Consider the following 22,492-nt stretch of genomic DNA (forward strand, 5'->3'; position numbering starts at 1 on the left):
GGAAAACATACAGCAGGAGTTTTATAAAATTCGCCATTCGGCGAAGGAATGAATAACTCCGTAGTGCGGAGAGCAGTCGCGTTCGATGCGTTTGCTTGACAGATGGCGCATGTCACGGGACGGGGGGAGGCCATAAGACAAGGTGAATGGGCATATCAAAACTCTTGAGGGAATTGGGATATTGTCTCTGAGAGACGGTTGTGAGGGGGACGTATTTGCATCACATTCTCCCAGGGGCACCTTTGGTCCCGGAGGAAAGGTTGTGCTTTGACGCGGGAAGCCTTGGGAACACTCTCCGTGGAAGGCATCCTGCATCCGGCTGTGATACGTCAGGGTGCGTGCCGTTTGCTCGAGACTTTCTGAATGCCCGGATTTAGTGCGTGGGGCCCTTTAACGATCGCCACGGACGTGTTACCGCAGGGTGACAAGGGCGCATCGTAAAACCTTACAAACGAAACGTTTGTGTCCTTTGCAGAGCAGAAACTGATACCGAACATACACCTTCGTCGTGTTCGCGGAACTGTGCCGTGTGCAAAATACTCCCATTTAACGCCCCTTGGAGGACCTTGGTGGTTGCATGATGGGTTGCCATGGGGAGCTCATGGTTGAGACCGAGATAGTTTTCCAAGTGGGGCCCGGGGACCCGTGGGGCTCCCCTGAGAACGTCTCAGGGAAGTGCATGGGGTCACGCCTCTGTTCACCATAGCACGAAAATATCCTTTGACCTTTTCTCTCTCCCTCTTGCCGGGGAGTGTCTGGTGGTTTCCGGAGGCTTCCTGAAGGGTGCTGATGTCATCTCTGGCCACCAGTGGGGTGCACTAGCTCGCTCTTGTGTTTTCTATATTTGTTTTCCTCGCTGATATGGTTACGCTCGCCAGATAGTGACACCCACTATCCACAGGCCAACAACACAAGCATCGTTTAGAGTCCTTGATCTGTTGCCAGGGTGCCGAAGAACCCCGAGATCAGGGCGTTTGACGACTGCCGTTCCAAGCCAACGACCGGGTCTCAGAGGATCTTGAGTGGGCACCGGATGCAATGACCGATTCATGGCGATTTGCATATCTGGCGACTCTTCAGAACATGAAACGCCTCCTCGTGTCCAAAGAACGTGCGTTGAATTTGTGGCTTACGTCTTCCGCCAACCAGCCGACGCGGTCACTGGTGCTCACAGCTGGATCCTACCCGACTGCGTTGCTTCCTTCCAGCTCTGGATGTCCCCAACGCAACGTAGGTTTGGAGTTCGCTTCACAGAGGCGTTACTTAGAGAAAGCGGTTGTTCGCGCGTCCTGCGTGCAAGGAACCGTAACGCGTCATTGGGGGAGGCAAAAACACAGGATTTCAAGAATCGCACGAACGCAAATAGCTCTAAGAAAAGGTCAGCGTTGGAAGGATTATAATCAAGGTGCCAAGAAGGAGCTAGCGATTTGATAACACATGTTCAGTGCCGAGCAGGATCTGGGTAAACACGACCGCGGGGGGGACGCAGGGCTTCTGGGCTCTCCAAGATGATGCTTTCGCTCTGAGAGCCACCCCCGCTCCCCACACGCACTCCCTTGCGGAAACTTTCAGAGTCGCTCTCTCTGGTATCGTCTCATTCTTAAACGGGGCGGTGGAGTTGGGGGGAGACCGCAGACCTGATGTTTATCAGCAGGTTGCACTGTGCGAGGCATTAAGATAAGAAAAGACATGTGATCCCAGCAGAAGCTGATCATTCAGGGAACCCAGGAGAAGCTTGATTAAAACAACACGAGGAGCACGGGAGACGTTTGACACATTAGACTTACGTGGAGTCCCCCTTTTAGAGAAGTTGAAGATACTGTTCCCATCAGCGAAAATAGGATGTGACCGTAAAAGAGAAGCAGCTTTAAATAGGATTGCTGAAAATTTAAATGATTAAAGAAGAAAAGTCTCAAAGATCGAAGGCTGATCTTGGCCACGCTTGTGACTTCGGTCGGTGAGAGCCGTGGGCTCCCAAATGCACACCTGTAACCTAGACCTTTCTCTTGAGTGAGCACTGGACTGGAGAGCGTGTGTCCAAAGCAACGTCCATTGAGGGGTCCTTGTCTCCCGACATCCAGGAGTGTCTTCCTGTGGCTCTCCTAGCAAATCACTGCGAACACACAAATTTGTGTTCCCACGGTTGTGGAGACCAGAAGCCTGAGATCCAGGCGGGATAGGGTTGCGGTGATCCAGGCAGGGGGGTGGGGGTGGGGGGCGGAGCTGCTGAGGTCCAGGTGGGACAGGGCTGTGCTCCCTCCAGAGGCTCCAGGGGAGGGTCCTTCCTGCCTCTTCCAGCCTCTGGGGCTCCAGGCGTCCCTGAGCTTGTGGCCGCGTCCTTCCCGTCTCTGCCTCCCTCTTCACGTGACTTCTCCTCTGTGTCTGTGTCTCTCCTCTTCTATCCTTTATAAGGACACACATATTGGGTAAGTGCCCACCCTACTGGCTTCCTTTGATTCCATCTGCTCCTTCCCTTCCTCCCCTGCCTCCTTCACTGCCTCCCTCACCTCCTTCCCTTCCTCCCTCACCTCCTTCCCTTCCTCACCCCTTTCCCTTTCTCTGTCACTTCACTTTCTCCCTCACCCCCTTCCCTTCCTCCCTCACCTCCTTCCCTTCCTCATCCCCTTCCCTTTCTCTGTCACTTCCTTCCCTTTCTCCCTCACCCCCTTCCCTTCCTCCCTCACCCCCTTCCCTTCCTCCCTCACCCCCTTCCCTTCCTCCCTCACCTCCTTCCCTTCCTCCCTCGCCTCCTTCACTTCTTCCCTGTCCCCCTGCAAAGCAGCCTCCAGCCTGAGCCACCCTCCTCTTTCCATTTTGAAACTTGACTTCCTCGAAAGGGACAGCCTGAGCCACCCTCCTCTTTCCATTTTGAAACTTGACTTCCTCGAAAGGGAATGTCTTTTCTGACCCCTGACCCCAAGGTAAGTTCCATCCTTTTCTTCCTCCCACACCTGTCTGACACAGTCACAGAGCCTCCACAAGCTCAGGAAACCCCAGTAAGCTCATCAACGTTATTATTGCTAGTATAACGAATGTTTGCTGCCTGCCCGCCCGGCCTGGTTGTAACTAAACTAAGTGAAAGCAGGAACCGCCTTTATATTGTGCCTTCCTGCATCAGGGGCGTGTGAGCGTCTGACACACAGTGAAATACGAACCGCGGTGGAAACAACAGCTGGCCTCCTTGTATTGACTCTGTCTTTGTTCAGAGACCTAGGGTGTATTCATAACACGGGTGAGCTGAATGGTAGAACTTTATTATCCTTAAATATTTATTTTTGATACAGAAAGACAGAGTGTGAGCAGCAGAGGGGCAGAGAGGGAGGGAGACACAGAATCTGCGCTGATAGCTCAGAGCCTGGCGTGGGGCTTGATCTCATGAACCACGACATCATGACCCGAGCTGAAGTCAGATGCTTAACCCACTGAGCCACCCAGGCGCCTGTGAACGGTGGACCTTTAAAGCAGTCCAATATGGTAGCCACGAGCCACATGCAATACAATGGTCTCATCAGCTAGTCTCAATGGCCACATGTCAGATCCCCAGTAGCCCCTGTGAGCTTGTGCCTTCTGTGGTGGACGGCAGGTTGGGGAAGGTTCCTGCCCCACAGAAGGTCCTACCTCCAGTGCTTGCTGCATGGCAAGGGTTCGTAACTAGGGGCACTGCCGTTCCCCCTGGACACTTGGCAATGTCCGACCACTATTGGTTGTTACGAGCGGAGTTTGGAGGGGGTGTGGCACAAGCATCTGCTGGGTGCAAAAAAAGGGATGCTTCTCAACATTCTACAGTACTCAGGACTCCCCAGATGTCATTTATGGCAAGGTGGAGGAAACTGTGGCTTAGCGTGAGAGATTCTGTCTCTCATTTGTCTGCCTATGTATGTATGTATGTATCTATCCATCCATCCTATCTATCCGTCCTATCTCTATCTATCTATCTATCTATCTATCTATCTATCTATCTATCCATCCTATCTATCCGTCCTATCTGCATCTATCTATCTACCTATCTATCTATCCATCCATCCATCCTATCTATCCATCCTATTTATCTATATCTATTTATCCATCACTCCTATCTATATCTATCTATCTGTCTATCCATCCATCCATCCATCCATCCATCCAATCTATCCATCCATCCTATCTATCCATCCTATCTATATCTATCTATCTATCTATCTATCTATCTATCTATCTATCCATCCATCTATCCATCCATCCATCCATCCATTCACCCATCCATTATATCTATCTATCTATCTATCTATCTATCTATCTATCTATCCATCCATCCATCTATCCATCCATCCTATCTATCTGTCCTATCTATATCTATCTATCTATCTATCTATCTATCTATCCATCCATTCATCCTATCTATCCATCCATCCATCCCTATATCTATCTATCTATCTATCTATATCTATCTATCTATCCATCCTATCCATCATCCATCCATCCTGTCTATATCTATCTACCTATCTACCCTATCTATCCATCTTATCTGTCTATTTATCCATCCATCCCTATTTTGATCTATCCATCCATCCATCCATCCATCCATCCATCCATCCTATCTATCCATCCATCCATCCCTATATCTATCTACCTATCTATTTATTTATCTATCCATCCTATCCATCATCCATCCATTCTGTCTATATCTATATACCTATCTGTCCTATCTATCCATCTTATGTATCTATCCATCCATCCCTATTTTGATCTATGTATCTATCTATCTATCTATCTATCTATCATTTATCTATCCATCATATCTATCCATCCATCCATCCATCCATCCATCCATCCAATCTATCCATCCATCCATCCCTATATCTATCTACCTATTTATCTGTCTATCCATCCTATCCATCATCCATCCATCCTGTCTATATCTATCTTCCTATCTGTCCTATCTATCCATCTTATGTATCTATCCATCCATCCCTATTTTGATCTATCTATCTATCTATCTATCTAAAATCTATCTATCCATCATATCTATCTATCTATCTATCTACCTACCTACCTACCTATCATCTATCCATCCATCCACCCATGTATCTATTCTCTATCATCGTAATCATGTATCATGTGTCTGTCTATCATCTGTCCATCAGTGGTGGTTGTTTTCAACCATTGGTGCTTTCTGTTTTTCCACACACACACTTGAGAATGTCTGGGGACATTTCTGGTTGTCACACCTGGGTATAAGGGTTGCTCCTGGCATCTGGTGGGTGGAGACCAGAGCCGCTGGTCAGCACCAAATGGAGCACAGGATGCCCCGCCCCAGAGAGTCGCCCAGCCCCAAATGCCGATAGTCCTGAGGCTGAGGAACCATGATCTATAGGGCTGTACATTTGGGGGCATTTGAGGGGTTTCTCTGACACACGCCCATCCCGTCCTGGATACAGGTTAGGGCTGCGCCTTTAACCTGGCCAGCTTGTATCGTGAACGTGTGAAGACCGACCTTTGTTCATCTTGGTACAGACTCAGCCGGGTGACATTAAAAGCTGCAGATCTCCTGCTTATAGGAGCACTGAAGCCGAGCCAGGAATTCAAAGCATTTCCCTTGTGGGACATTTGCTCCGGCTGGGGGCGCGCAGGAACTTCCTGTGTTTCTTTTTTCATTCGTGATTACCTATTTTGTGTCTTTGATGGGGGAGAGCATAATTTAGTAAACAATTTGTAAATAGGAGAATTGTGGTTCTAAAATGTCTGTTCTATTTTTATCTTTTAAAATAGAACGATGTGAAATTGAACGTGGCTTGACTCAGCAAAGTTTTGAGGGAGTTACTTGTTTAAAAACACAAAAAGCTGTCTAGACAAGCGATCTCGCAAAACAACCCCCTCCTGCTCAGTGCTGAGCTGAATTGGTCCAGTTTTTTTTTTTTTTTCCAGCTGATCTTTGAAGTAAATATTCCAAGTTAAAACAAAGAACCTTCATGAGATTGTCCAAAGCACACCGTTTCTGTAAGTTTTGCATACTGAGAGATAGATAATTCACAGACCATAAGAGTCACCCTTTCAGAGTGTCCAGTTCTGTGTTTTTAAGTTAAATCACAGAATTAGCAGACATTTTTTTAAGGGTTTTTTCCCCCCATAAAACAAAAGTCTGGCTGTACTTGTCTGCAACAGTAATTTTCAGAATTGCCTTTTGAAAGGAGAATTGCATGCGTTAGACATTTATTATTTCATACATTGTAGCTTATAATCTTTTCTGATATTACCAAGAGGGGGACAATGCGAAAAGGAATGGAAATGGGTTTTGTGATGATAAGTTCATATATTATGATGTAGTAATTACAGTAGACTCTCGAATAACATGAGTTTGAACTGCGTGGGGCGTCTTATACGTGATGTATATATACATATATATACACATATATATGTATGTATATATATTTACAATAAATTGAGTACAGTACTGTAAATGTATTTTCCTTAGGATTTTCTTTTTAAAAATTAAAAAAATATATATTTATATATTTCTGAGAGAGAGAGAGACAGAGTGTGAGCAGGGGAGGGGCAGAGAGAGAGGGAGACAAAGTATCCAAAGCAGGCTCCAGGCTCCGAGCTGTTAGCACAGAGCCCGACGTGGGGCTTGAACCCACGAACCATGAGATTATGACCTGAGCCGAGTTGGATGCTTAACCAACTGAGCCACCCAGGCACCCTTTCCTTAGAATTTTCTTAATCACGGTTTCTTTTCTCTAGCTTACTTTATTGTAACAATATAGTATGTCATACATGGAACATACAAACCGTGTGTGAATCAACTGTATACGTTATTAGGAAGGCTTCCAGTCAGCGCTAGGCTATTAGTAGTTAATGTTTTGGGGGAGTCAAAAGTTGCACGTGGATTTTCAACTGCATGGGGGGCGGTCCAGTACCCCTAGCCCCCGGGGTTATTCAAGGGTCAGCTGTATTTTGAAATAATTACTTAATGCATCAATTTCATGTAATTGATCCGTTTCACTCAACTGTTGCTATTATGTAGATAAAACGTTTCTATACTTTGAGAATAAAAAAAAAAACTAAGAAAATTAAACTGTGAAATGCACCTCTGTTTTTGTCCCCGGTCTGTCCTCTCCCGTGACCCCCTGGTCCCCATCTTAGCGTCCTGTATCTTTTCACAGACATCCTTTCAACACATAGAAGCCACCAACACTATAAAGCGGGGACAGATATTTTAATGACCAACAGGCTGAATGCTTTTGGCCTCCTTAGCAGTTGTATGCTTTTCAGTTGCTTTACACATTCCCCAAGCTGATTTCAACAGGTCCAAATAGAGTTCAGCACTTCCCGGTACAGGAGGACGCTGCTAACTGGCTCGTGTGGTGTCCCCTGGTGGGAAGAGACCCTCCCCAGATTTCTCAGGATGTCCAGTGACTCAGCTGAGTCCGAGATCCTTCCCACTGTGTACCAGCCTCACGTTAGGAGTCTGCTTATTCCTTCAGGCCACGTGGCATGCCGGGTGAATTAAGGGTGTGTCATGTTCTGCCACGTCCCCGTCATGCACACTGGCTGCATCTGGGGGACACAGGGCCTTGAGGACAGGGGTGTCCGATCCTCAGGCAGTCTTGGGTGTGAAGCATAGTCCAGACCCTCCTGTAGCTGCTTATGGTGGGGTGGGGGTCACCCAAGGAGGTTTCTGGTTGCTGCTCCTCAGTACATACCCCCCTGTATCATCCCATGTACCTTAATGTGCCACGTGGACGGATGAGGAAGGAACGTGTTCCCTCCCAACCCAGTGTGTGCCATAACTGTGTGGAGTAGTTTGGACTGTCCCAGCGTTGTGTGGGCTGTTAGGAAATCAAGTTGGACGTTATGGGTTATTGCCAGGTGGGTTTTGACAAGGTTTTATTTTCTATTTGGGAAATAAGCTTACAAAGTAAATAAATGGCTAAAGTTAATTAGTGTCTATCTGTCCATCTTTCTATCTATTTATCTACAAAGCTAGTATCTTTCTGTCCATCCGCCAGTCCATCCATCTGTCTTATCTACTCGTTTATCTTCTCTATCCTCTATCAATGTATGTATCAGTAATCTATTTATTATTGGTCTGTGTCTGTGTCTATTTATTTATGTGCTAGCTATCCTCTATCTCATCTGTCTTATTAGATCACTCATGTGTCTACCTATCAGTCATCTGTGTATCATCTTTGTTTATATCTATCTGTCCATCCATCCATCCATCCATCCTTCCATCCATCCATCATACCTATCTATCCATCCATCCATCCATTGATCTATGAATCCTGTCTGTCAATCTATCCATCCATTTGTCCGTCTGTCCATCCATCCATCCATCCATCATACCTATCTATCTATCCATCCATCCATCCATCCATCCATCCATTGATCTATGAATCCTGTCTGTCAATCTATCCATCCATTTGTCTGTCCATCTGTCCATCCATCCATCCATCCATCCATCCATCCATCCATCTATCCATGTATGCATTCTATCTATCTATCTATCTATCTATCTATCTATCTATCATCCATCCATACATCTATCTATCTATCTATCCATCCATCCACTTACCCACCTATCCAGTCATCTATCCATCTATCTATCATCTACCCATGGATCTGTCTACCTATCATTTACTGTGCATCTATTCATCTTTAACTCCTTTTGTGACTCTTCTTGCCTTGGGATCAGGGAACACATATCCGTGTTACCCAGTCAGAGTCTATTTCATGGCACAAAATAAAACTATATTCTCATATCCAAAGTAAATAAATGAAATGGGATTTTATATTTTGGGTGTACCTTTGGGGAGGAGGTGGGAGACCCGAATACAGACACATTCACATCAAACCCAATGTCCATGTCTGTCTTTGTCTTTGTTTCAAAGGAAACGCCTTCATGCAATTATTTGTTTGAGTGTGAATACTTTTATACAATTGCAATTGGTACTGTTTCACTCTTACCTGTGTGGGCTGGCTTGTGGGTTTGTTAGTTCCTCTTGGGACCTATTATTACCTTCTCCTTGTTCTTTTCCACAACGTTTAAATGGTGAGGTCGTGGCTTAGGTATTTGACATTTTGTGCCAGGTCTGAATGTGCTTACGGACCTGTAGCGTTTTGTGGTTCCTGTGTGTCTGTTTGATTATGAATTCCTTAAGAACTGAGAAAACCTCCTGTTTGTAGTTAGTTGTATGTTTGTAGCAGAAAACACCATGGGGTGCCCATTAGTGAGGAAACTTTGTGTAAAGGGAGGCTGGAGAGAACACAGTTCTGTCTCCAGGAGCGTGCGTTGCGGTTGGGAACGGAATTTCATTTCCCTCTGTTTTCTTCATTTTTGCGATCACCAGCAGTCAGTCAAGTTTAGTGGCACCAGGTACGATGGACCCGTCAGTGGCATTGGCTTAAAAACTTACAGGGTCAGTATCAAGGACATCGTTAAGAGTCTTTTAGAGGAAACTACAAGAAATGCCTCCTTTCAGTGCTGTCAAAAAACAGTCAAAAACCAAAGCAGAACAAAACAAAAAACAAGTAAAGCAAAACTTAGAAGAAATAAAGTAACCGAAAGGAAACTATGCAGGAAGGAAAGACTCACAGCAGCTGGCCCAGTCACCTCTGACAATCACTGGACTTCTAAGGAAGCAGACTGAACAGATGACTTTCGAGGAAGAGACGCTTTTACCAAAATATCTGCGGTCGAATCCTGAACCTGTGCACTTAGGGTATAGGCCTTCTTGAAGATGGTCACACAGGCTACTCAACTTGGGTTTAAGGTAGAGATGATTTTTCCTAAAATTTCTTACAGGAAATAGTTTGACTCTCCATAATGTAAGACTCTTCAGAAGTTGTGAAATAGTGGACAGGAGACTCCCCATGTGCCCTCACCCCCAGGGATAATATCTTCCATAATCAAAGGACATCCATAAAACCAGGAACTGGCTTCTCTGTGATCCCATTAACAACTGTGTGGACCTTCTTTGCGTTATTGTGGATGGACTTCCTCAATTTTTTTTTTTTTTTTTTTTGGCAAATATATGGAGGTACTTTATTATTTATTTATTTATTTATTTATTTATTTTTTAACATTTATTTTTGAGATAGGGAGAGACAGAGCATGAACTGGGGAGGGTCAGAGAGAGGGAGACACAGAATCCGAAGCAGGCTCCAGGCTCGGAGCTGTCAGCACAGAGCCCGACGCGGGGCTAGAACTCACGGACCGCGAGATCATGACCTGAGCCGAAGTCGGCCTCTTAACCGACTGAGCTACCCAGGCGCCCCTATATGGAGGTACTTTAAATATTCCTTGTTGCATTGCCTGTGGAATTGGAGCTATTTAGGGCCAAAGGTGTTAGTACCATACACAGGCCTGAGATGCCACCCTGGGTTGTCACCTTCTCCTCATTCCTGCTTCTCAGTCTGGGCAAGCTTCTCTAACTTTGTCCACATTTATCAAAGGACCTTCTAGTCTTCTGTCTTCCTGTAGCAATAGATTTGTTCCCAGTTCCCATGCCCTGTGTGGGATCCTTTCCCCACGAGATATATTCTACCTTTCAATTGAGGGTTGACGGATGTCTGTATCCAGGGCCCCAAAGAATAATGGGTGGAAACAAATTCCACCTCTGTTTCATGGAGCTTACTTAAAAAAAAAAACTGTCTCAACCCAAATTTTTTGGTGTGGGGGTCAGTGTTCTTGAGGTATAATTTACAACAAAATTCACCCCTTTTAAGTGTTTGCATTGATGAAGCGCTCTCTCTGTCTCTCTCTTTTTTTACACAGATGGAAAATTCATTTATTACATTGGTTGAGATGCTGTGTCGTGTGCCCTGTGTGTGTTATTTTATTTAAACCCTGTTGGGGTAGAGTTTTGTTTTGTTTTGTTTTTTTCAGTTTTATTGAGGTGTTATTCACAACACTCTATTAGTTTAACGTGGATAGCATTATGACTTGAGAAATACGCATGTGTCGAAATAATTACCACTAACTAGTTAACGTGCGTCTTCTCATACAGTTAACCAAAATTCTTTTTCTTGTTACGAGAGCTCTTGGGATTTACTCTCTTAGCAACTAGTACCCAGCAATTGTTACGTTGACCGCCTTCAATGCACAGAGCACAACGACAACGTGAGTGGTGTTGGCTATAACTCATAAGGCCGTCCTTACGTACAACAAAGCTAAAAACTGGAAGTTTTACTTTCTTCTTTAAAAATTTTGTTCTTGTTTAACATTTATTTATTTATTTTTGAGAGAGGGAGACAGAGCAGGAGCGGGGGCAGGGGCAGGGAGAGAGGGAGAGAATCTGAAGCAGGCTCCAGGCTCTGAGCTGTCAGCACAGAGCCCCACGCGGGGCTCGAACTCACAGCCTGTGAGATCATGCATGACCTGAGCTGAAGTTGGACGCTCAAGGGCCTGAGCCAGCCAGGCGCCCCTGGACTTTTGTGTTTCCTACAGGCAGACACTGAGAGCTGGCGGTGGATGTTGGTGAGCTTCCCAGCACCAAGTGGGAAAAGCCCTGTTTGCCCATTTCTTCCCACCACCTTGATGAGTTACAGCCAACACCACTCACGTGGTCGTGTGTTCTGTGCATTGAAGCCGGTCAAGGAGACAATTGCACTGTACTGGTTTCGTCCCCCTTGAACAAGACTTTACTTGTGTGGTCCTGGAATCCGATGGCGTCCAGGGACTGCCCGCGTCCAACAGGGTGGCACGGGCTTTGGCTGTCACTCAGAAGTCCCCCGTTTTGAGTTCTGTGTGTTTACGGCTGACACTGCTCAGAGGGAGCTTAACGCAAGTGGCCGGGAGAGACACAGAAAAATCTGGGTCATAGCTGGTGTGTTTCATGTACGTGCATAGGCACTGACAATGTCCAGGTGCAGATCCGACTCAGGTGCTGAGAAGCCAAAGTATCATCTAGTAAATGCAGTGCAGGGATGAGTCGGGTTCTTCTCGGGGGCAGTGGAGACGCATGGGCAGAAAGCACGGTAGCAGAGTGTAAGATCTAGGCACGCAGCCTTCTTTCCATCATGGGCATCTACCCAGTGGTGTGGCTGTCCTTTTATGTTCCCCTGAGGGCTACCTGCCCTGTAGGGGAGGTGAACAACAGAGGCCAAAAAGGATTAAATGTGTTTGTGCCAGTTCACGGATCACATAAACGGCAAACCTTGCATCTGACCCAGTGGAAACATCAGCGTCGTCCTAAAAACGAGTCAGCATTGCCAGTTCACTCTCTGTACAGCCTTCCTCCCCACACGCTTCGTGCTTTTGTCTTGATGGTGCAGAATTTCAGCAACATGCTCCTGCCTTAGCCTCTTTACAGTCCTGTGTTTGCTTCCAAATTCTTCTGATGAGCAAATCTACTTTGAAAGTGGATCAGCCCCTCATCATTTCCTTCTTCTTACACAGCACTTTCTTTTCTTGGCTTTTGTTGATCACTTTCTGTTTCTCCCGTGGTCAAATATTCATGATCGGAAACTGCATCTAAAGGCCAAGGTTCCTACTCACTGTGCCTTCTCCGACCCCCACGAGCCCCCGCCTGGGGAGGTGAGGAGATTTATTTCACAGCTCGGCAATTCTAATGTGTAGAAAATGCTAAAACCAAATGTCTTGCCTCACTGGGACTTTGTTCTCTTTCTCACGTCACCGTGTGCGATTCCAAACTCTGTAGGACAAAAAAGGAAATCTGTGGCTGTGTGGTTATGTTGGCGGAGGGGGTCCCTTATCTTCTCAGCTTGCCTTGAATTTCTTTCTCCCTCTTACCACATTAATTGGCATTATTCCAACCAGAGAGCCCCAACTGTTGACCTTCTTCCCCGGGAAGACCCCTTCTTCCTCATTATTGCCTAGACAGACAGTGATGGAAAACACAGCCGCCATTGATAAGCTCCGTGGGCGCCAGTTACCTGGAGGCTCACAGGTACAGATTTCCATTTTTCTCTCCCATCTTTATATCTTTTCTGGCTGTCGATAAAATTCCCTTGGATCTTTGACCTCATATTTGCATTAAGTGGTTGCCAGCCTGGGTGAGGGCTCCAAGGTGGCCACCATGCCCCCCTAGGAATAGAAGGGTCTGGAAGGGCCGGTGGAGGTTGCATTTGGGTTGGGAAGGTCCTGCCAGGGTATAAAAGGTTGGATTTCCTTGCATATTAGTAGGGATTGCAATTTTTAAATTTCAACCCGCTCTCAGACTCTATTCCTTTATATCCTACCTGAATACGTATGTATTCCCATATCCTATTGGTATCTGTCCCATATTCCAATCCTCTGCATATTTTAACGTAAAGACACAGCTGATGAGTGTCGTGTGCCCGATCCTTTGTCTTTATTCAGAAAGTCTTGAAGAGGAAACAACACGTTGAAGAAATGCCTTTACTCAAACTTTCCTTTTTTTTTTTTCTATTTCATTTTATTTTATTATTTTTTTTAACTTTGTAATTTAACTTTATTTTTTTATTTTTTAAAATTTACATCCAAAGTAGTTAGTATATTGAAACTTTCCTTTCTGTCTGTCCCCGTCCGTGTGCGTGCGTGTGCGTGCGGTCTGTGGGATGACTCATCTACAGAAACGATGGCCGGCTTCCCCACTCCCCCTCCCCACCCCACACTGTCCCCCTGAATTACAGAACATTTCAGAGGCAGGTGACTGACTGTACGCACATCACATGTGCCCTCCCTTGAAGCTTCCAGAAGGCAGCTTGTCCTAGATTCTCAGCCCTCCTGCTGTATCCTCGGGTCATGAGCTTTGAAGCTGCCGGAATTTCCTCAAGGTCCTGATGCAGCCTTGTGCGCTGTCCCCCCTCCTCCAGGCACAGGGACGTTCGGGCGGGTACAGCTGGTCAAGGAGAAGACGGCCAAGCACTTCTTCGCCCTGAAGGTCATGAGCATCCCCGACGTCATCCGGCTGAAGCAGGAACAACACGTGCACAACGAGAAGTCGGTGCTGAAGGAAGTCAGCCACCCGTTCCTGGTCAAGCTGTGAGTCCCTCCCCACCGCCCCCTGCTGGTCCCCACCCTGTCTCAGATCCCAGGTGCTGGGCGGTGAGGTCACAGCTGGCCCTCAGTCACCTGCTCAGCCTCATTGGTGCAGGCCACTCGTTGGGTTTCTAGTGGACGATTCTGTATCTCCATTTAGATGCACCACAGACTCGTCTAGTTGAGCGTGCCCAGCACTGAACAAATACATCTCTCTCCTCTGATGCTCTTTGCTAGCAGAGGGTAAGACCATTCTGCAGCCAGGTGTCAGAGGTGGGATGCCCAGACGTGGCTGTCTTTCCGTGCGGCACCCATGGGTGTGGGTACCTTGCAACCAGTGTCTACGTCTTCCCTTCTGCCGTCTTCCTCTTGCTCCTTCTTATTCCCACCCCCCGCCCCTGCCTGATCCAGGCCGCCGTCTCTTCCCTGAGTTTTGACACGGACCTCGCAGCGGGTTTTGCCCTGCAAGGCCTCCTTCCCGCCAAGGCGGTCTCCATCTTACAGCTGCGGAGATCGTCCCGAGAGACCTCTCTGGTGACCTTCATTGGCACCTGCAGATCCTCAGGGAATCCTGCGGTCCCCAGAATATGGCCCCAGTGGCTTAGTGTCCCTAAAAGGCTCCTTGTGGATGCACCTCTGGCTTTCCCTTCTGCTTGCTGTCTCTTTCCTACACCCTGTCATCCGCTGCCCGATCTCAGAGCGCCGCCTGCAGGAGAAGGGGTCCACGCTGTCGCTCCCCCGCGTCCCTCGGGCCACCCCTCCCCTGCAGTGCCTCCTTCCTGTGCATCTCCCCTCTGGACACCCCTGCACCTGACCAACTCCTGCCCTTCTCTAATACACCTGTCTGCACACAGACACAGGAGCCGTTCGCCACGGCTCCAAAGCATCTCGCGTGCATCCCGACTTAGGGACGGACGCCTCCAAGCACAAGGCCGCCAGGGCCCCATCCTCCAAGCCCAAAGTGGCACCTTACCCAGAACAGGGCCATGTTGCATGTTTAACGAGGAGGAGAATGGAACCGGTTGCTTTTTTTTTTTTTTTTTTTTGGTTTTACTTTCCTTTTCTGGAGGTGCAGGTGATTCTGTGCCGATGCGGAGGGCTCACTACCATATCGTGGTTTCAAGTCAGAAAAGTCACCGGTGATTCAGGGCACTCAGTGCTGCCCATTCAGTCAGCGGTGAGCCTCCCGTTTGGTCCTCGGGGCCAGAGTGGTTAGAAACACGAACGCACGTCGATCTTCCTCTAGGATTAAGGGAAGCTTCTAGTTCTGTCCCTTGCATAAACGAAAATAGCGATTCCCGGGAAGAAAGTTTATTTATTTTTGAGAGAGAGAGAGAGAGAGAGAGAAAACACAAGCAAGGGAGGGGCAGAGAGCGACAAAGGGAGAGAGAAAGAGAGAGCATCCCAAACAGGCTCTGCGCTGACAGTCCAGAGCCTGATGCAGGGCTGGATCTCAGGAACCATGAGATCACGACCTGAGCCGAAATCAAGAGCCCGATGCTTCACCGACGGAGTCACCCAGACACCCCTAAACAAATATTAGGGAACTGCACTCCTTTATCTTATTTCTGGACTGTTCTCTCGTGTCTTGGGCTTCCTTCCAAAGGTAGGGAGTTTCCAACCAATCTTGTGGTTCATGAGATGCAGGGACCGTGTGGGGACGTGGGGAGCAGCAGGGAGCAGCCTAGATACTCTGGGGTCTGGACTGGCTTTGCGATTCGAGAATCTAGGTCAGGGGACTTCCCAAGATGGAATCTTCAAACTTGCGGAAATTGAACACGCACGCGGAAAGACGGGAGCTTGCACGACATAGCTGTCTTGAGTTCTTTCTGCCTCCTTCTTTCACCCCTGACTTGTTTCCATCACACATTCTAGAAGCCTAGATTTCGGCGCAATACAGCACAGGAACAGGTCACACAGTCAAATGTCGTCTTTTTATTTTTATTTATTTATCTTTAAACATTTTATTCTTTAAGTAATTTCTACACCCATTATGGGGCTTGAACTCACAACCCCGAGATCAACAGTCGAATGCTCTATGCACTGAGCCAGCCGGGCGCCCCCAGGTGTAGTCTGTTTATATGTCAAGTTCAATGTCGGGTGTGGCTGAGAAGAAGGGAGTTTTTCCTCATCTTTAAATCTACGTGGAATTTAAGGAACATTTAGATATTCGTCTTGGAGGGCTTAAACTCACAGGTTTGGGCAAAAGGTGGCAGGGCCTCATTTAAAAATCTCTCTACTGGTTTCAGTCAGTTTTGGGTTTTTCCCCACAGTCCTGAGATGCACAAGACGACGCCTGTTGGCATGTGGGCTCTCCTGGAATGCTCAGGATCTAGAGAAACGATCATTAGCCATGGATCCCCTGGACACGTAATAGCGATCCAGATTTGCAGGTGACCCTTATCAAGAATTCTAGAGAATAAGTGTGTGCATTTCGGCTGCCATGACGTTATCACAGGCGGGGTGGCTTCATCAAGGGACGTTTATTCCCTCCCGGACCTGGAGGCTGGGAGTCTGACGTCCAGGTAGGGTTGAGGCTGGGAGACCGAGATCCGGGTTGGGCTTAGGCTGGTTCCTCCCGACTCTTCTCTCCTTGGTGTGTAGATGCCATGTTATCCCTGTGTCCTCACGTGGCCGTCCGTCTGTGCGTGTCTGTGTCCTCATGTTCTAGGGACCCTAGTCCTGTGGGATCAGGACCCATCCTTCTGACCTCATTTTACCTTAATCCCCTCTTTAAAGGCCCATCTCCAAATACAGTCCCATTCTGAAGTCCTGAAGGCTTCAACATGTGAATTTTATGGGGACATCATTCAGCTGTAACACCTACTTGGTGAGTTGCCAAGAGTAGGTCTTTAAGAGCATAGCACAGAGGGCACGCTGTGTCTGGATGGGAGCCACAGGGTGTCCGAGGGCTACGTGATGAAGGACGTATCTTCCTGGGACAGACCATTAGTGAAGAACGCACCGAAGCCCTCCAGCTGGGCACTTTCTCTTGTGAATGAGTGTCGCGTCACCCAACATCTGCTTCCCATACTGTCCGGAAACACGGAGGGGGTTTTGCTTGCATGTCTGGAGGCCGCGTGGAACACCGCTGGCTCCAGATATCGGGCCGCACAGCGACCGTTTGGAGTCTGATGTTCCAGCCGAGTGGTTTGGCAGCCTTGCCCGTGGCGTTGTCCAAGTTCAGTATGTGAACTGCTCCTTCGGTGTGTTTGAGAAGAGGCCAGGGCGTTCATTAAATGCACATTAGAGAACACGTTCTATTTGGGGATAAACCCCTTCCGAAGGCCAGCTCAGCCCGTGGAGATGATTCTACAAGAGCTGAGTAGCTCTCTGTCCGGGGTGCAAAGTCAAGATTTCCCTGGGACCGAGGCTGGGGGTGTGCCCAAACACCGGCGTCCCGTGTCCGCTTCTCATCCTTTTGGGCATATAGGAGTCGCTGGTGGTCTAGAGTTGTTTGACCCCAGAACAGGGGTCCTCAGTCTCGGCACTGTTGACATTGGGGAACCAGGTCATTCTGTGTGGTGGGGCTGCTGGTGTGTGTGGTGTCGCATCCCTGCCGTCCTTCCTCTCACTGCCCCTAGTACCCTGTCCCCAGTGGTGACAACCAAAAATGTCCCGAGACATTGATAGAAAACCTCCTATGGGGTGAAATAGTCCTCCATTGCAGACCACCGCCATAGGGCTATAGACAGATACTAGATAGCGATGTATAGATTTGATGGATGGATGGATGGATGGGGGAAGGAAGGAAGGAACAGAGGAAGGAAGGCAGACAGGATGGATATATAGGATAAATGATAGATAAATGATGTGTACATAGATAGGTATTTGATATAGAAAGATTGGTGATATAGATAAATATATGGACAGATAAACAGATGATAGATAGGTGATAGATACATAGGTGTGTAGGTAGGTAGATGATAGATGGATAGATAGATGATAGGTAGATAGATGATAGATAGGAATTTGATAGGTAGGTGATTGATAGATAGGTAGATGGTAGGTAGATAGGTGGAGGAATTTGATAGGTAGGTGATTGATAGATAGGTAGATGGTAGGTAGATAGGTGGATAGGTAGATAGATCAAAGAATGATAGATAATAGATACATCAATCGATAGAATGATAGATAGATACATGATAGATGATAGATAGCTATTTGATAGGTAGGTGATAGATAGGTAGATGGCAGGTAGATATGTGGGTAGGTAGATAGATCTAAGAATGATAGATAGATGATAGGTAGATCAATCGATGGAATGATAGATTATACAGAGATACATCATAGGGACATAGGTGGGGAGGGAGGGAGGTAGATAGAGAATGTCCCATGCTAAGGAAGACTTCTCAGCTTCAGCACTGCTGACATTTGGGGCCGGTTGACTCTCTCATGTGGGGTGTCCTGCATGCTCTAGGGTCACGAGCGGCGTCCCTGGTCTCTCCACCCTCCACATGCCAGTAGAACTCATTGTGACACCCAAAAATGTCTCCACGTTGCTGAGCGTCCCCTGTGGAGAACCTCTGCCCTTGGGAGATTGACTGCTACGAACCCGGTCACCACGAGGCGATGGGTTAGCCGGAAGGCCACTTGGTCAGGGTCCAGGAAGACAGAAATCTGGGGAGGGTTGACTTCCCTGCACAAAGAGTGGGTGCCAGCAGATTAAGGAGGGCTCTACTTGCCTGTGGTGACTGGCTCGGTGAGACAGGACTCGGGGACATCGTCGTGACACCAACCGGCTGAAGCTGCCATGCCTGCTCTGGGAGACACCTCATGAGGGACGCCCAGTGAGGCCAAGCTGGCCTGAGGCTGCCCCCCGGTCATGCACCTGCAGGAGACGTGAGTTGTCCACTCCTGCACTGAATCCCCGAGGCCCCCCCGGGTGTCCCTCCTCCCCCCTGGTTCAGGATGTACCTCATCCTGCGGTTGAAGTCGATCAACTTGAGGTTGGTCAACTCCCTTCCCATAGCCAGAAGCTCTTCCCTGACACCTGTTGACCAGCTGAAGCAGATCAGGGACCACAAGACACTTGTCTCCTGCCAGCTGCCTGCCCCTTTCTCTGGCCATTGCTGGTGCTTGCTTCTAGGTTCTCAAGTCTACTCCGTCCCAGGACAGGGTCCTCTCTTCCTTCTGGCTCAGATGCTTGCTCTGCAAAGAAGCTTCCAGCCAGACCGGGCCTGGGATGACCCCACTGGATGCCTCCCATGTCCCTATTGTGTGCCACCTCCAGTGATCGCCACAATCTGCTTCAGTACTTGTACGTCAGATACAATTCCAGTGAAGGCATTAATTCCGAGAAATCAAGTCAAACCAAGGAGTAGCTGGCTTTTTAAAAACATTGACTTGATGGAAGTCAGTGAACATACAAGAAATTCAGGACAGGGGTACCTGTGGGCTCAGTCAGTTGACCGTCTGGCTCCTGGTTTCGGCTCAGGTCATGAACTCACAGCTTCGTGAGTTTGAGTCCCACATCAGGGTCTGTATTGGCAGCATGGACACTGGGATTCTCTCTCTCTCTCTCTCTCTCTCTCTCTCTCTCTCTCTCTCTCTTTGTCTCCACCCCTCCCCCACTTGCACTGCCTCTGTTTCTCTCAAAATAAATAAATTAAAAAAAAAGGGAGGTCCCTGGATGGCTCAGTTGGTTAAGCATCCAACTTTGGGTCAGGTCATCATCTCCTGCTTCGTGGATTCGAGCCCCACGTCAGGCTCCATGCTGACAGCTCGGAGCCTGGAGCCCGCTTGGGATCCTGTGTCTCCCTCCCTCTCTCTGTCCCTACCCCGCTCACGCTCTGTCTCTCTCAAAAATGCATAAACATTTTAAAAAGTTTTTTTAAAAAATTCAGGGGGAAATCGCATGTTACCTTTGGGTGCCAAGCAGTCTCTCTCTCTCTTTTTTTTTTTTTTTAATTTTTTTTTTTTTAACGTTTATTTATTTTTGAGACAGAGAGACAGAGCATGAACGGGGGAGGGGCAGAGAGAGAGGGAGACACAGAATCGGAAGCAGGCTCCAGGCTCCGAGCCATCAGCCCAGAGCCCGACGCGGGGCTCGAACTCACGGACCGCGAGATCGTGACCTGAGCCGAAGTCGGACGCTTAACCGACTGAGCCACCCAGGCGCCCCCGAGCAGTCTCTCTTTATACACATGTGATCGCACAGAGAATTCAGCATTCTTAAGTAGTTGGCGGAAAGGTACCTACCTCCCGCCAGCCTGCATCTTGCTGGGATGTGATGCTGCTAAGGTCTGACCCTCCTAAAGCTATGTAGGGAGCAGATGTCCATGCCAACTGTAGTAACTAATGTAGCTCCCATAGGGGGCAGCGTGTAGGGGCTCTGGAGGGAGACTTGGTCACGCTCCTCCCAAGGAACCCCGAGAGACACCGCAGGCAGACGCGGGGAAGGGAGCCTTCCCTGGACCCTCACTGCCCATCTCTCCTGCCTGCCTGTCTCCTGCTAGCTCACCAACCCTCAGACGTAGGAGCTCACTCTCTTTGTGCCTGGAAAGGTGCACGGCCCATGGCAGGTGTTCAGACTCAGGGATGTTGAGTACGAGGACGGAGTTGGTGGTGGGGGGCGGCATCCTGGGTACGTGAGACAGCACGATCCCGACGACCAGAACAGAGAGGCAGATTTGAAGGGATAGACTGTCTCAAGTGTCCGACTGCAAGCTGGCGACTCAGGCAGGGTTTTATATGGTAGTCAAGTCCACAGGCAAAAATTCCCTCTCCCTTGGAAACCTCATGTTTTTTTTTGGGGGGTGGGGGCGGTGGTGGCTCTTAAGGCCATCGACTGATTAGACGAGGCCCACTCATATGAGAGAGAGTCATGTGCTTCTCCTAAAGTCAATTGACACTAGATGTTAATCACGTCAAAAATAAAAAAAAAAAAAAAGAATCTTCATAGCAATATCGAGGCTCGTGCTTAATCAAATGTCAGTTTTGTCCTGTTCCGTTCCCCCCTTCGGCTGGTCCTCCCGTGTTCCCTTCCCGGCCAGCATCTTTCAGGCTGCGTTCTATCCACGCCTGAGCCACAAGGGCTCATTCTCTCGCTGCCTTCTCTCGGACGCCTCGTGCTCACGAACGTGGTTCGGATCTGCTTACGCCTCCTCGTGGGGCAACGTGGGGAACCGTGGGACAACGGTGAGCGGTCAGCGAGCAGGGATATTTGGGACGGTGCCTTCTGCCCAGCTACAGAAGCTGCCGTGCTGTCTGCCATTGCACGGAGTCAGGCTTGCAGGCGGTCACGGTCACGGGGGGGGGGGGGGGGGGGGGGCTGATTCCGCCCTTTAGAGGCATTATTCCGGAAGCCTCCTTCTGATGCTTGCGTCCTGTCTGCTGGAATGGGAAAGAGTGCATGGCACGGCTCGAGGGCTCCGTCCGTCTTTACCTCTTCTTTTTAAATGTTCCCTTATTTTAGAGAGAGAGAGAGAGTGTGTGAGCAGAGTAGGGGCTGAGCGAAAGGGAGAGAGAGAATCCCAAGCAGGCTTCGTGCTGTAGAGCACAGAGCCCGACACGGGGCTTGAACTCATGATCCGTGAGATCACGACCTGCCCCGAAATCAACAATGGATGCTTCACTGACTGAGCCCCCCAGGCACCCTGTCTCTACCTCTTCTTCCTAGTGGTCCCGGGACTCGGGCTTTGTCCCCATGACGTTGCTGCTTCGGGATTTCTCCGCCTGGGCACTGCTCACATCTGGGGGCGGATGGCCGTCTGACCTGGGGCTTCCTGTGCCCTGTGGGTGCTGACCGACATCCCCGGTCTGCACCCACTGATGGCAGTGTCCCCTCCTTTCCCAGTCGTGACCATCACAGTAGCCCTGGGCGTTTGCAGGGGATGCTGTGGGCCCCCTGTGCACTTGCCGGGGACTGGCTTCCAGGAAACCCCAGGAGGCGGTCACCCCGTCTCCAGCTGGCAGAGTGGTGTATTTGGGGTGGGCACACGCTGAGCAGGGTGGGTGGGTGATGCTGTAGATGCCACTTTGCCGACGAACAGGATGCAGCTGTCTCTGCATGGAGGAGGCGCTCAGCCCCCTTCAAGGTGCCGTCAGACCGAGCCAGCGAGGGCGGGTAGGGGATCCTTGGGGAACAGAGCTGGAGGACACCCTAGGCTGGGGGATGAAGCAAGGTAAGGGTGCCTCGGGGCAGGGCTGGTTGCCATGGAGCCTGGGTGGAAAGTGGAAGGAACTTTCCAGAGCCTCAGCTTGCACAGAGACATGAGTCCAAAGGGCTAGGGTGACGCCCAGGGATGGTGTCTGCTTTTCTTGTTTTCATGGCAGAAGCCCAGCTTTATACCTCGGCATCGGGAGACAGGACGACAGCCGTTGTTAAATGAAGGAGGCCGACTTTCGAATCGGCTACGACGGCCACACGCTTTGCAAGGGAAAGACGGCGGGGTGGTCGGTGTCAGAGGTCGAAGGTGTTGCTGGGGGTTGTGGTCAGGGTCAAGCTCGTTTGCTTTTCGTAGATTCCCACGTTCTCTGGAATGCATTTCAAAACGATCATTTCTTCATTGTGCTAAAATGCACCTGAACCGAAAATTGGCCTTT

General features: G+C 48.8%; 1 protein-coding gene across 2 annotated transcripts in view; it reads left to right on the plus strand.

The window, feature by feature from the left end:
* LOC145714924 (cAMP-dependent protein kinase catalytic subunit PRKX) overlaps positions 1 to 22,492 on the plus strand; it is a 72,900-nt gene that overhangs the window by 13,596 nt on the left and 36,812 nt on the right. For both annotated transcript variants that reach the window (XM_081794453.1, XM_081794452.1), the window contains exon 2: positions 13,780 to 13,948. In XM_081794453.1, coding sequence (XP_081650579.1) covers positions 13,780 to 13,948 — 169 coding nt within the window. The remainder of the gene's footprint in view (positions 1 to 13,779; positions 13,949 to 22,492) is intronic.

This window comes from Panthera onca, chromosome Y (genome assembly GCF_046562875.1).
Source record: "Panthera onca isolate mPanOnc1 chromosome Y, mPanOnc1 haplotype 2, whole genome shotgun sequence".
Lineage (NCBI taxonomy): Eukaryota > Metazoa > Chordata > Mammalia > Carnivora > Felidae > Panthera > Panthera onca.